Source organism: Perognathus longimembris, chromosome 1 (assembly GCF_023159225.1).
Source record: "Perognathus longimembris pacificus isolate PPM17 chromosome 1, ASM2315922v1, whole genome shotgun sequence".
In the NCBI taxonomy this organism is placed as follows: domain Eukaryota; kingdom Metazoa; phylum Chordata; class Mammalia; order Rodentia; family Heteromyidae; genus Perognathus; species Perognathus longimembris.
The window spans coordinates 93,033,069-93,047,188 of record NC_063161.1 but is presented as its reverse complement, the minus strand read 5'-3'; the positions used below and the strand labels follow the sequence as shown (position 1 = coordinate 93,047,188).

The window sequence follows — 14,120 nt, the reverse complement described above, 5'->3', positions numbered from 1 at the left end:
CTGTCCTTGAGTTTTTGTGCTCAAGGCTAGTGATATAACACTTGAGTAACAGCTCTCCTTCCAGATTTTCTGGTGATTAACTGGAGATAAGCGTCTCAAGGACTTTCCTGCCCTGGCTGGCTTTGAACTACAGTCCTCAGATCTCAGCCTCCTAAGTAGCTACAATTTCAGATATGATCCACTGGCACCTGGTTTATTCATTTTTATTGAGTAATTGTACAAATGGTATCAATTCCAGGAGCCAGTTAATAACAATATTTATTGTTATTAAGTAGTTTTACAAAGGGCTTCAGTTCCAGAAGTCAATGCATTTTGATCCATGTCACCTCTTCCATCCATCATTCTCACTCATCTTTCCCCATCCCATCCCTACCCTCAAATTACATAATTCAATTTCTGCCCAATGTACATTGCACACAATGACTGTGTTTGCTCACTCTTCCTTTCTGGTATCAGGGCTCAAACTCAAGGCCCTGAGCTCCTGCTTCAGTTTTTTCTCTCAAGGTTGGCACTCTACCACTTGAGCCACACCTCTACTTCTGGCTCTTGGCTGGATACTTGGAGATAAGAGTCTCTCAGATGGACCTGCCCTACTAGCTTTCTCCGATCTCAGCTACTCTAGGATGACAGGCTTGAGCTACAAGTGCCTGACCTCATAATTTATTTAGTCAGTGATCTATTCATATGTATTTATGTTACTCTACATATTATACAAAATGGCCATGAAATTACAGCTTTCATCTACATGAATGCCTGTAGCACAAAATCTACAAATAGAATTCCAAAGACAACTTAGCAAACACAATGTCCTTTACAGAGGTATACCAATTTATAAAGAAATGGTGTAACTTGCTAATAACTGTTAAACATTAAATAACACATTGATATAATACATTTTAATTGCTTCAGAGAACCACAGTATTTTGATTTGTACTCTTCTTCCTTCCAAAGAATTTTAAGGTGTCCAAATTCCTTCCATTTACAAATAATTTTTAAAAAGCTTGAGGATCCCCTTACACATCCACAATGGCTTTAATCATTGGAAGTTTAAAACTATTTACTGCAGAAATTTGAAAACACGTGAATATTGAACAGCAAGAAAGAAGGCTAGAAGTCTTGAATGAAAAGAGTGCTCTAATTTGATTATACAGCTAAAGACATCATATGTTAAGTAAAAAGTAGAGAAAGACAGGAGAAAGGCAATTAGAGGACAGGGATTTTTGACCCCTACTGCTATCCTGAATGGACAGTCTTCTCATCTCTATGCAACTCAGTCAACTGAGTACAAAAGCCTCCCCACATATCACACCAGAGTAGAAAAGCACAACACACATTATAAGCATATGGTCTATCAGTTCCCCACCACCACCACCAAAGTTCTACTATATTCCCTCATAGGTTCCCCCAGAATACCAAATATCCAAATTAGAAACCAGAGCATCCAAATCCTTACTTTAGAGTTTTCCCTCCTCTCTTCATTTCAATTTGTATGTATAACTTTGTTTTCTCCCCACCCTACTCCGTTTCTTAGTGACTAACTCTAGAGTTAGTTAAATGCAGTAACCCCTTCCCTATGTACTCCCAACCACTCACTAAGGGAAAAGGCTGATGCATTGACTTGAAAGGGCATCCTCTGAACAGTGGCATTTTCTAAGATTCTCAGGTCACCAGTAGGCCCTGGACAAGGTAAGAAAGACACTCACAACCCAGATTCCAGAACTGGCTATTCTCAAGACTAGTAGACTCCTGCTGGAGACAGATACATGCACACACACACACACACACACACACACACACACACACACACACACACACAAAAACAGCTACATAGCTGGACAGTGGTGGGTCATATCTATAAGCCTGGCTACTCAGAAGATTGAAATCTGACTGAAGTCTGTGGAACTCTTACCTCAAAGTAACCAAAAAAAGCTGAAAGTGGAGCTGTAGCCCAAGCAGTAGAGTGCCAGCCTTGGACAAAAAAAAAAAAAAGCTAAAGGGGCTGGGAATGTGGCTTAGTGGTAGAGTGCTTGCTTAGCATGCATGAAGCCCTGGGTTCGATTCCTCAGTACCACATAAACAGAAAAGGCTGGAAGTGGTGCTGTGGCTCAAGTGGTACAGCACTTGCCTTGAGAACAGAGAGGCTCAGGGACAGAGCACAGGCCCTGAGCTCAAACCCCAGAAGAAGCAGGGAAGAAAAACAAAAGCTAAAGGACAGAACCCAGACCCTAAGTTCAAGCCCAGTACATACACACACACACACACACACACACACACACACACACACACACACACACACTATATAAAGTTGTTCTTTAGAGCACCAAGAAAACATAGGCATGCATTGTCCCTCTCCCAATATGCCAACTAGTTGCTCATTAAAATGTATTCTGCCAGCCAGGTGCTGGTGGCTCACATCTGTAATCCTAGCTACTCAGGAGGCTGAGTTTGAAAGCAGCTTAGGCAGGATAGTCCTTGAGACTCTTATCACTAATTAACTAACCAGCAGAAAGGTGGAAGTATAGTTGTGGCTCAAGTGGTTGAGCACTAGTCTCAAATAAAAACAACAACAACAATAACAAAAAGACAGTGCCCTGGTCCTGAGTTCAAACACCAAAAAAGTCTCCCAAGTCTGCCTCCAGCAACAGCAGAAACATCCATTCAATCAACTGCCAAGGACTATTGACTATCTCTGAATTATCTCTTCTACCTGACCACCTCTTTGCTTCTGTGTGGCCACTACCCCAGTTGCTGCCACCACTACTCTATAATCATACACTCTGGCTTCTCTACCTCCAGTTTTCTCCTCTTCAACCCATTCTCTGTAATATAGTCTATAATCTTATTATTGAATAAGTGAGGAAATCGTTATCACTTAAAACCTCTCTGGGGCTCCTCTGTTATCTGTTATCTTCAGGATAAAAGTTCTTCACAAGGTTCACAGTCCACAGCCCACCACATCTCGGGTGGGTGTTCCTTTTTCCTGCTTCACTCTTGCCCCTCCCTGTCTCAATCTTGGCCTCCACGGAAGTCACCTCCAGGGCTTTGTCTACCCGTTGTTCTGTCTAGGATCCTCTCAGTTCCTCCCTGTTCTCCACCAATTGAGATGTCATACTTTTAGAAAGCCTGTCTGGAAATTGGAATCAGAATCCAATTCTGTTTGCCCTCACTATCTTTGGGTGCTTATCCCTTTGCCACCTCCCTCGCTGCCATTTTGTCATGACCTACTTAGTCCTGCTGTATTCAATGCCTCCTCACCCCAAGCTTTTGTGCTCCCTTGTGCCTAGCTGTGCTCAAATGTGAGCATTTTGCCACTGTTTTGTAAAGCATATCCTGCAAAATAAAGGTATCACATGGGAAAAGAGAAAATGTTTTGTGGCCATATAAGTGCCTACAAATATTCTGACATTCAAGAAGAGATAAACTCTCATTCTAGTTTAAGTATATTTGACCAAGGATTTTTCTCTGAGGATATCGCAGACTTTTTTCCATAGGATGCAATTTTCTTCCCAAAAGACTTCTGACTTAATATTTCATCTTAATTTTAAGATTTATAGTTTGTTTTGTTTTTTGTTAGTCATGAGGCTTGAACTCAGGGCCTGGGTGCTGTCCCTGAGCATTCTTGCTCAAGGTTAGCACTCTGCCAGCTCTATCACTGTCAGCTCTACCACTGACATGCATTCCCAGGTGTCAGTTAAAGAGTTGGGGCAGGGCGTAAACCAATTTTATTTAGAAAGAAAAAAAGAAGTTTATATACAGGATTTCCTAAACTCTTAGGAGGATAAAGATGTTTTTACAGAATAAGGGTGGTCACCGGAAGGGGTGCTCAGAAGTCTGCCAGTGGGATACCATAAACCCCATAAGCAAAGAAGTTGGCAGATAGGAAATATCACTTGCTAGGCTAAAATTTCCCCAACTACTCTCTCTCTCTCTCTCTCTCTCTCTCTCTCTCTCTCTCTCTCTCTGTGTGTGTGTGTGTGTGTGTGTGTGTGTGTGTGTGTGTGTGTGTGTGTGAATTGGAAATAAGAGTGTTACAGTCTTTCCTAACTGGACTGTCTTTGAACAACCCTTAGATCACAGCCTCCTGAGTAATTGGGCATGAGCCACTGGAATTCAGCTAACTTCTTTTTCTTGCTATCCCTCCTGATGTTCAAAGTTCAAGGTGGGTTTTAGAGACAGACTACACTTTCAGTGCTATTGAGGAAGAAAAAGAAGTTACTACTACTAGATGCCTTTCTCTAACTTACCAATGAGCCACACTATAGTGTGGGTTTCCATTTTCACTGGGTTACGATCATTAAGATATTTTTCTGCATTGAATTTCTTCTGTGATTGTAAGACAAGAATAAACATATATTCTATCCATAAAGAAGTGGCCTTAGCCCAAAAGAACAATTATAAAAGAAAAGAAAACAGCTAGGTGCCAGTGACTCATGCCTCAAATCCTAGCTATTCTGAAGGCTGAGATCTGAGGACTCTGGTTTGCAGCCAACCTGGGCAAAGAAGTTCATGAGACTCCATTAAATCTCACATACACACACAAACACACACACAAAAAAAAAAAAAAAACAAGTAGAGCTGCAGCAGAAGTGGTAGAGCACTACCTTTGAGCAAAAAAGCTCAGGGACAGTAACCAGACCATAAGTTCAAGAAAAATAAAGAAAAGAAATTAGCTTTTCTGTTTCTCAGAACGTAATCATTCCGATGCTCATAATATTTTGTGGTTGCACTATAAATTCACCTCCAGGTATAAACCCAGGCTATAATAAAATAAAATAATTCAAACAATCCCATCATTGTTGGTGGGGCAGAGAACAGAGCTAAGAGATTCTACACTTCTCAACTCTCCTCTGGCTGCAGCTAACTACAGGCCTGCCCCATGGTGGAACGGACAGATCCTGACACCAAAAAACACAACCCCTCCCTCAGTGGCAAAAACTAGTAAGGGATCCTCCCTTGTACTTCACCTATCAACCCTGCTTTTCAGCTGGCTATTCCTGAAAGTGGCCTGTAGCAAGATGTGATTTCTTTCTGACTATGTGTCCAAGATAAGAGTTGCTTATAAAGAATGCACTCCCTCATAGGGGAAGTGGCTGTAAGAAGCTCAAAAAAAAAGACAAACATGACCTGGAATGGCTTTCTTCTTTGTTCCTTGTAAGAATGAGAAAGCAATAGATAGTCTTATGCCAATTCACATTTCTCCCCTAGACTACCTTTCTTAAGGTTGTCCTACAAACTCAATCTAATTTTAGAAAGAATTTAAATTGGAAGATTGTGGACCCTTGTAGTCTATAACAGTGACACACATCCATAGTCCAGGCTACTTCAGAGGCCAGGCATGAAGATTCCTTGAGGCCAGGAATACAAGGTCAGTCTGGGCAACATAGTCAGACCTCTGTCTTCAAAAAGCAATTGGCCAGCCAGGAACTGGTAGCTCATGCCTGTAAGCTTAGCTACTCAGGAGGCTGAGATCTGAGAATTGTAGTCCAAAGCTAGGTCAGCAAAGTAAGTCTGTGTGACTCTTACCTCCAATTAATTACCAGAAAACCAGAAGTGGCACTGTGACTCAAAGTGGTAGAGTGTTAGTCTTCAGCAAAAGAGCTCAGGGACACACCCAGGCCTGGAGGTCAAGCTTCTTGACCAATGGAAACAACAACAGCAACAAACAAACAAAATAAGTAAATAAATAAAAATTTAAAAAGCAATTGGTCAGGCTTGGTGGCTCATATGTGTAGTCCCAGCACTTGGGAAGCAGAGGGAGAAGGATTGAAAGTACCAGCCAGCTTAGGCTATATAACATGTTTCAGGCCAGACTGAGCTAGCTACATAATAAGATCCTATGTCAACAAAAAAAGGAAGAGAAGGAAGAAGGGGAGGAAGGGGGGAATAAGAAAAAGATTTTCAATCTTCATCTCTAGACTTAGGCAAAAATATCTACTTTCTCAACAGTAAATCTGCTTGGAAGGCAGCATATCGATAGTCCAGATAAGGCCAAAGATCGGGGTTTGTTTTGTTTTATTTTGTTTTAAAATCTCTATAATGTCTGAGCTAACTGTGGCAACAAAGATTAGAGAGAAATAAGTGACTCTGGCCAAAATTCTGTAAAGGGCCTATGGAGCAAATAACTCTGGGAAGAAAATTGTTCTTCCTGAGACAATTACCAGATTTAATTTACAAAGACCTCATAGTCCTTAATAGATCAAAGAAGGATATCTACTTTCTCCCGTTAAAAAAAAAATTAGGAAGGTATCTTCATATACAAAGACCAACCCAGTCTATAAGCTCCTATTACCAGCAAGGGGCAGGTTTTTCAGCTTGCGCATGCCCCATCAGCACAATGCAAAGCACTTTATGAACTCACAAAGTGCTTTACAAACTCGCTCGACCTGCCTCAGAGTGGTCCAGTGCAACTCTTATCCCCCACCTTTGGAATGAGGATACTGGGTGTCAGGGAGATTACATAATTTTCACAAGGGGCACAATAGCTAAGCAGTGACTATAGGGTCATATACAAGCAGGATGTATTGAGTTCATGCCCTTAGCAACTACCTTTACCCATGGTAACCTGCAGAACTTATTGCTAAGACCAAATCAGGTGAGATGGCACACTCTAATAGCCCCGGATACTGACACTGAGACAGGAGGATTGCTTGAATCCAGGTACTGAAGTCAGTGTCTCAAAGAAAGAAAGAAAAAAACACTAATACTAATCCAGTAGCAAGTGGCAAAGAAAGAAAAAGAGGTGAGGAGGGAAGGAGGGGAGGGGGGAGGGGAGAGGAGAGGAGGGAAGAGAGGGAAGAAGGAGGGAAAGGAGGAAGAGGGGAGGGAAAGGAGGAAGAGAAAAAGGAAGAGAAATGAGAAGGGGGAAAATTCGGAGATGGTCTCAATTTAATAAGGGTTATAAGGTGGGAGTAGGAGACATAAGTCAATCAGTTAAGTCAATAAGTTAAGATGTATAGGCCAGGGCAGGAAATGTGGCTTAGTGCCAGAGTGCTTGCTTAGCATGCACGAGGCCTTGGGTTCAATTTTTTGAGCCTACCAACTAAACAAAACATGAACAAAATTAATAAAAGAATAAAATAACCATTTTTTTCTGGCAGAAGAGAGAACTTTATTCAGCTGAACTGCTGGCCTGCTGCTAAATCCAAGGCACGTGTGGCAGCCTAGCTCTATAATTATTTTTTAGAAAGAGCCATAGGCCAAAGTAACAATGACAGCAAACTTTTTTTTTACATTCCTTAATAGATACTGAAACCAGGCAGCTAAACCCCCAAGTGCCACCACAGTTATAGAGTACCAGCCCTGAGCAATAAAGCCCTGAGATCAAGCCTCAGTACCAACACACACACACACACACACACACACACACACACACACACACACACGCTTGTCTCCTCATTCAAGCAGACAGATTTCTAACTGCTCTCCCAGGACATGGGGCTGTTCTGGATACCACCTTTAATGGGCCAATGAACCCACAATCTCAAGAACTGTAGTCTAATGGTAGTGTTTCTAGTTTACACATCATCTTCCTGAATATGTCAACCAACAAGCAAAATACAAACATCAAGATATTTCACATTCAAGAAAATTTGTATGTCTTCATTTTCTATTATAAAGGGGGAGAGGAGGCTGGGGCTGAGGACTTAGAGCAAGACAGTTCAGCATGATTGCTTCCAACAGATTTTCCAAGGCACCTCTGGCTGAAGTCAAATCACAACTTGTAGAAAGACCTGGCCAATCAATGACGACAAGTTGCTTCATAGATCAGGAAGCAGGGTGATTTTCCTAAAGCCAGCAGGGTGTATAACCAGCAGTAAAACATTGATTATCAATTGTTGGTTTCTTTCATTACACCCTTCTTCCTTCTGCTAGTACTTTGAAAGAATTCATCATTCTATGTCCTGATTCTTTTCAATCCAACCAGAGGAAGCTCCATGGAAAGAAAACACACCCTCTGTATATCCCAAATGTGGCATCAGTTTTCATACGTTCTCTTCTAACCATGAGAAAAATGTTTTGTGAATCCCCTTGTTTTTATTTTATTTTATTTTATTTTTTGTTTACATGAGCAACTTGAGCAGATCCTCTTGGGTCAGAGGCCGGCAAATCCCAGTACTTGGGAAGATGAATGAAAGGAACGTCAAACCTGAACACAGGTCAGGAGAAAATTTCCAAGAGGCAATGACCTCTTAGGTCCCCTAACATGCCTGCTACTGAGAACACAAAAGGGCCATTTTCTCTCCTGGACATGGCACTCTGCTCTAGTCAAAAAAGACCATTTATGAGAAGCTCCTAGTTCGTAATCAAGGGAAGAACTTCCGCTGCCATTCATCCCACTGTGCTTTGAGTCGGCCTGGAAGAAAATTTATACGATGGTTGCACACAGCTGAAGAAAATGTGGGAAAATAAAGAACATCAAAATTTACTAGATTAATCTCACAACACAGTCAGAACATAAGTTCTGAATTCTTTTGAGAAGCTATGGAGTTGCCAAAAGCAGAGGCCCTCTCTTCTTTCTTTTTCTTTTTCAAGCCAGCACTGTGCCTTGAACTCAGGACCTGACACTGCCCCTTAGCTTTTTTGTTAAAGGCTGGTGCTCTATTACATGAGCTATGGCCATACCCAGACCCATAGCTCTGGCCTTTTAGTGGCTCATTGGAGTTACAAGTCTCACAGACATTCCTGTCCAGGCTAGCTTTGAATCAAATCCTCAGATCTCAGCCTCCTGAGTAGCTAGGATTACAGGCGTGAGCCACTAGTGGCCTGCCAGAGGACCAAGCTGTGTAGGCCATAGCTATCCACACTAGGTCAGCAGGGAAAATACAAAGGAACCATGCCCGGGAAGGCTTCTGTCAATGTTCCCTAGAAAACTTTATTTCTAATAACAATGGGCTGTGAGAAGGAAGTCCTTACAAAACTCTGGGAAGGAATCCAGCCTTTACCGCAAATCAAATGATTGATTCACATGGCTAGAGACCGATTGTAACACTGTGAAATAGTCAAATTTTCTGGTGGACAGCCAAGGAATCTCTTCTACAGAAATATGGAAATGCCAACCCTCATTAAAGCTAAGAGGACGAAGCCCAGCTTGGTGAGTCACACCTGTAATCCCAGCACCTGGGAAGCCAATGCTGAGGATCACATATATATCTAACTGGGACCCAGGAAAAAGTCAATCAGAGCAACGTTTGTGAGGCTCCCCCACTGCCACATTCCCACCACACTCAGGAACAGCTGTGATTGCCAGTCAAAAATTCACCTCTGCCAGGGCTTGGTGGCTCATACCTGTAATCTCAGCTACTCAAGAGGTTGAGATCTGAGGATCATGGTTTGAAGCTAATGTTAGCAAGGAAATCCATGATACTCTTATCTATAATTAACTACCAAAAAAAAAAGGAGAGCTGTAGCTCAAGTGATAGAGCACTGGCCTTGAGCAAAAGAGGCTCTTTCACCCCCCAAAAAAGGAAAAGTTGAGCTTCTGCTGAAGAAAGATTCAACAACTATGTTCTGAGTATTGGAGAAACCTCACTGTAAACAGCCTGAGTGAAGATCTTAATATTTTATTTTGGTAAAATGTACACATACATACTTACTCATCTAATCATATGTAAGTGTGCAGGTCTGTCTTATTGTTCATTTTTGTATCATCCTGCAACTATCTCTGGAACTTCTTTATTTTGCAAATCTGTGGGCTTTTTTTCCGGGGGGGCATGGGGGTCCTGGGGCCTGAACTCAAGGCCTGGGCTCTGTCCCTGAGCTTCTTTTGCTCGTCTAGTGCTCTCTAACACTTGAACCACAGTGCCACTTCAGGCTTTGTCTGAGTAGTTTATTGGAGATGACAGTCTTGCGGACTGCGTGGGCTGGCTTTGAGCCTTGATCTTCAGATCCCAGCCTCCTGAAGAGGTAAGATTACAGGTGTGAGACACTGGCCAAATCTGAAACTTTCCATACCTCCCTCATCCCTGGCAACTATCATGTTACCACTTATTTCTATAAATTTTACTTTTGTAGGTAGTTCATTAGTAGACTCCTTTTTCACTTAGTTGCACTATCTTCAAAGCTGACCTGCTAGCACATAAAAATTTCCTTCCTTTTTAAGGCTGAATAATATTCTGTTGTATGTATGCATCACATTGTGTTTGTTCATTCAGTAAAATCTACTTAAATATTTTAGGGATATGGTTCTATTGATCTATTATTTCAGAAAAGAGAGATAAAGACAGTTGATGATAAGAGGTTAACACTTCTAGATGGAAAAAGGAAAAAAAAAAAAGAAAGCTATCTAAAGCTGGAGTTGAATCCAATACCATCGAGATGGAGTTCATCATTCCTTTTTTTTTTTTTTTAATCAACTATATTGTTCACTGTGTATTCCCAATTCGGAAACAAGGTTTGGGGCTAGGTGCTGGTGGCTCACATCTGCGATCCTATCTACTAATAAGGCTGAGATCTGAGGATCACCTTCAAAGCCAATCTGAGCAGGAAAGTCTGTGAGATGCTAATCTCCAATGAACCAGTAAAAAAGCTGGAAGGAAGGTGTGGCTCACATGGTAGAGTGCCAGCCCTGAGCAAAAGAAGCAAAGTGACAGCCCCTGAGTTCAAGTCCCAGTACCTGCATTCACACACACACACACACACACACACACACGACACTGACCTGGATTCAAAACTCAGTTCTATTCTTTTCTTCTCTGCACCCCCTTCATTTTCCTCACTAGCACTCTGGAGGGCGGCAGTGATGATGTTTAGTCTTTTTATTTTTTGGCTGTACTGGTATTTAACCCCAGGGCCTCTCACTTGCTAGGCAGGCACTTTATTCCTTGAGCGACTCCCCCAGTCCCAGGCTTAGTCTTTAAAGGATAATTGCCAGGATGAAATAGTAAGAATAGAAAAGACTTAAAATCTGCCCAATACATGAATATTGATTCAGAGAGCACGCAGCAGCATGTTATAACTCATTTAAAGTTCAAATTATAAATGCTATTCTCCTTTTTGTTCCAGATGAGAAACTGAAGCATTGAGGGTCAGTGATTAGAACTATCTGACTTCAGAGAAGGTGCTTGGACAGGGCTGGAATGCGCCAACTTTCAGCGAGTATCCTGTTTTGTGCCCTAATACAGCAGCGTGTTCCACAAACGCAACATAGGACTCCCTCCATAAGGGGTCAAAGTTCCCAGCGGCCCCCCCCCCAAAAAAAAAACTGGTAAATGATTGCCAGTTTGAGCCTTGGAGGAGACCAAGGCACAACCAGGATCTCCACTTTCATCCCAAATCCTAGGTTTCCAAACGTCTCCACGGCTTGCCCAGCAGCCAGGGCGCCCACCCTCCCCAGAACCCCAGGATCTCATGACAGAGAGAAAGGGGGAGAGGAAGAGGAAGAGAGGGTGGAAGTGAGGGGAGGGAGAGAGAAGCGCTGGCCACTTGCGGCAGCGGGTCCCCAGTGGGGCGCGCACGATTTGGGGAGGGGAGCCGGCTGCGGCGCGGAGGACGGTTGTTTTTACCTTGACCTGCATTTTCGTCCCAGAACCCTGCGTGGGGCGCACACGGGCCGTGGAAGGGTGACCTGGGCACTTCTGTTGCCTGTATAAATTGGAATCTATGCCTCAGCCCCTCTCCGAGGTTGCACCTTCTCTGCTCCGGGCTGCAGCTCCGGCTCCGGCTCCAGCTCCGGCTCCCGGGAGCACGAGGGCAGCGTTGCCTCCTCCCCTCTCTCCCTTCCCTCCGCCTCACTCCGCGATCGCTATTCCCACGCCTTCCCCATCGCCCCAAGATGAAACCCAGGGCCGCCGAGGTTCCCTTTCCGCCCTCACACCACCTCCGCGCTGGCCCCATTCCAGCTCTGGCAACCAGGGCTGCGAGGCCCGCCCTTCTCTGGGGTCCACTGCTTGGCCGAAACTTCAGCTATCATCGATTGCGTGGGGACCCAAGAACTTGAAAGTGATTTTTTGGTAAATGGCAGCTTTTCCAGATCGTAGTTAGACATTAGTGTGCCTGGCCCCACCCACGGCCACCTGGAGCGCTGGGCTCTGATCTGGTGACTTGCCAAACACTCTGGGCAGCTCTGGAAGGGAATTTACCTCTGAGCGCTTCATGGAAGGTCCGCCTTTCATTCTGGACTTGCAGCCGGGCTCTCAAAGCCTAGACTGGGCTTTTGACGGTGGAGACAGAAAATCTGGGCTCCACCTCCACACACAGCCTTTTAGGGCCTGCTGTATTTGTCACAATACCTCTTGGCCTGTTCGCTCCAGCTAGAAAGGAAGGGTGACTCCCACCTGACTTTGACCAAAGTAGAAATGAGGAGGACAGGAGGGAGCATTCAAGGTCATTATCTGGGATATACTTTATGGTTTTGTATTGTTCTTGTGAAATCGGGGTTGCAGTGTGAGGACGCCCTAGATTTCAGTGCACAGATTCACTCTGACTTCCTGGGAGTTTGTGAGCTTGGCAAGTGGCCCTCCGAGCCTCAGTTTACTTATCTTTGTAGGGAGAGTACTCGGAGAAAGAAAAAGGGAAAGGAAAACAACTCCCTTGCCAAAGTTGTTTTAAACAAAGGAAATCACGTATTGTGCTTTATGTGAAGCAGAATGCTTTTGTTACTTCTGTGGTTTGGGGAGTGGTGTATTCTGCTTTAAGTAGTAGTCTTTGATTATTAACACTAAAGGTGGTGATTATTAACACTGAAGATGGTGTGTGTGTGAGAGAGAGAGTGTGCGCGTGCAAGCACGCATGCACATGAGAGCCTGGGCACTGCCCCTGAGCATTTTGGTTTTGTTTTTTGTTTGTTTGTTTTGTCATGTGGCTTGAAATCAAGGCCTAGGCGCTGTCCCTGAGCTCTTTTACTCAAGGCTAGCACTCTGCCACTTTAAACCTCAGTGCCACTTCCATTTTTCTGATGTTTAATTGGAGATAAGAGTCTCAGGGACTTTCCTGCCCCTGCTGGCTTTGAACTGCTATCCTCAGATCTCAGCCTCCTGGGTAACTAGTATTACAAGTCTTGAGCCACAGACACTGGGCTGAGTTGGTGGTTCTTGATGGATCTTAGTATGTTGTGAGAGGCAATACAAGTACAAAGACAAGGTGATGCTTACATTATTACAATCATTAGCAATACTACTCAGCCATCTCAGCCTATTGAGTTAAAAGTAGGGACACTGTATTGTGACATCGGGCTTGAATTAATGCCTGATGAGATCACATTTGCAAACAAGATCAATATGGTCTGTTCCTCAATTCCTCAATGTGGTTTTAATAAGCATTTCTTTATCGGAATGTTAGAATATTACCTACTTGTATTGGTATTTGGTTGGTTTTCTGTTAATACACTAACTCATCAAAGAGTTAACCTATGAACATTTAGCAGGCACAGAAGCTCTTCTAAGGCAAGTAAGTATCCCTTTTTTCTTATTTCCTTGTGCTGGTACTAGGGCTTGAACTCAAGGTCTAGTATATTCCCTCAGCTCTTCCACTCAATGCTAGAGTTGTAGCACTTGAGCCATTCCTCCACTTCCAGCTTCCTGGTGGTTATTTTGCTGGTGGTTAGTTTGCTTCCTGGTGGTTGTTCTGGTCAGGCTGGCCTTCAACTAAAATCTCAGTCTCCTGAGTTGCAAGGATAACAGACATGAGCCACCAGATACCTAGTTACTGTCTCTTGATTTGTACCCTTCATACATCTCTTATAGCTTGTAGGGGCAACAAGCTTCCAGAAATCTGAAGCCTTCCCAGGGGGGGGCCTTACATCAAGAAGACATTTAGAACCCAACATGCTAAAGGATCTCAGTGACTCTGATTACCATCTTCCAATTCAATCTCGTTGGTAATTTCTCATATGGATGTATATTCTTTTCAAATCAAGACAAGTATAACCTAAAATAGCAAGGCAATTCTTAATGCTTAAGGCATCTTTTCCTTTTCTTTTCTTTTCTTTGTCAGTCTTGTGGCTTGAACTCAGGACCTGGGTGCTGTCCGTGAGCTGTTTTGTGCTAGCACTCTACCACTTGTTTCTATAGCTGCACTTCCAGTTTTTCAGTGGTCAATTGGTCTCACACTTTCCTTCTAGGGCTGGCTTTGAACTATGATCCTCAGATTTCAGCCTCCTAAGTAGCTAGGATTACAGGCATGAG

The 14,120-nt window shown here is 43.3% G+C and overlaps 1 protein-coding gene across 4 annotated transcripts in view; it reads right to left on the bottom strand.

The window, feature by feature from the left end:
• The window catches only part of Trpm6 (transient receptor potential cation channel subfamily M member 6), a 154,230-nt gene that overhangs the window by 124,368 nt on the left and 15,742 nt on the right, over positions 1 to 14,120 (bottom strand). The window contains exon 1 of one of the 4 annotated variants that reach the window (XM_048332341.1): positions 12,078 to 12,283. The exons of 1 other annotated variant lie outside the window; for it this stretch is intronic. In XM_048332341.1, coding sequence (XP_048188298.1) covers positions 12,078 to 12,110 — 33 coding nt within the window. In that variant the 5' untranslated portion in view covers positions 12,111 to 12,283. Of the gene's footprint in view, positions 1 to 11,501; positions 11,908 to 12,077; positions 12,284 to 14,120 lie in introns of those variants that run through there. 2 more of the 4 variants (XM_048332332.1, XM_048332348.1) reach the window with 2 other exon arrangements.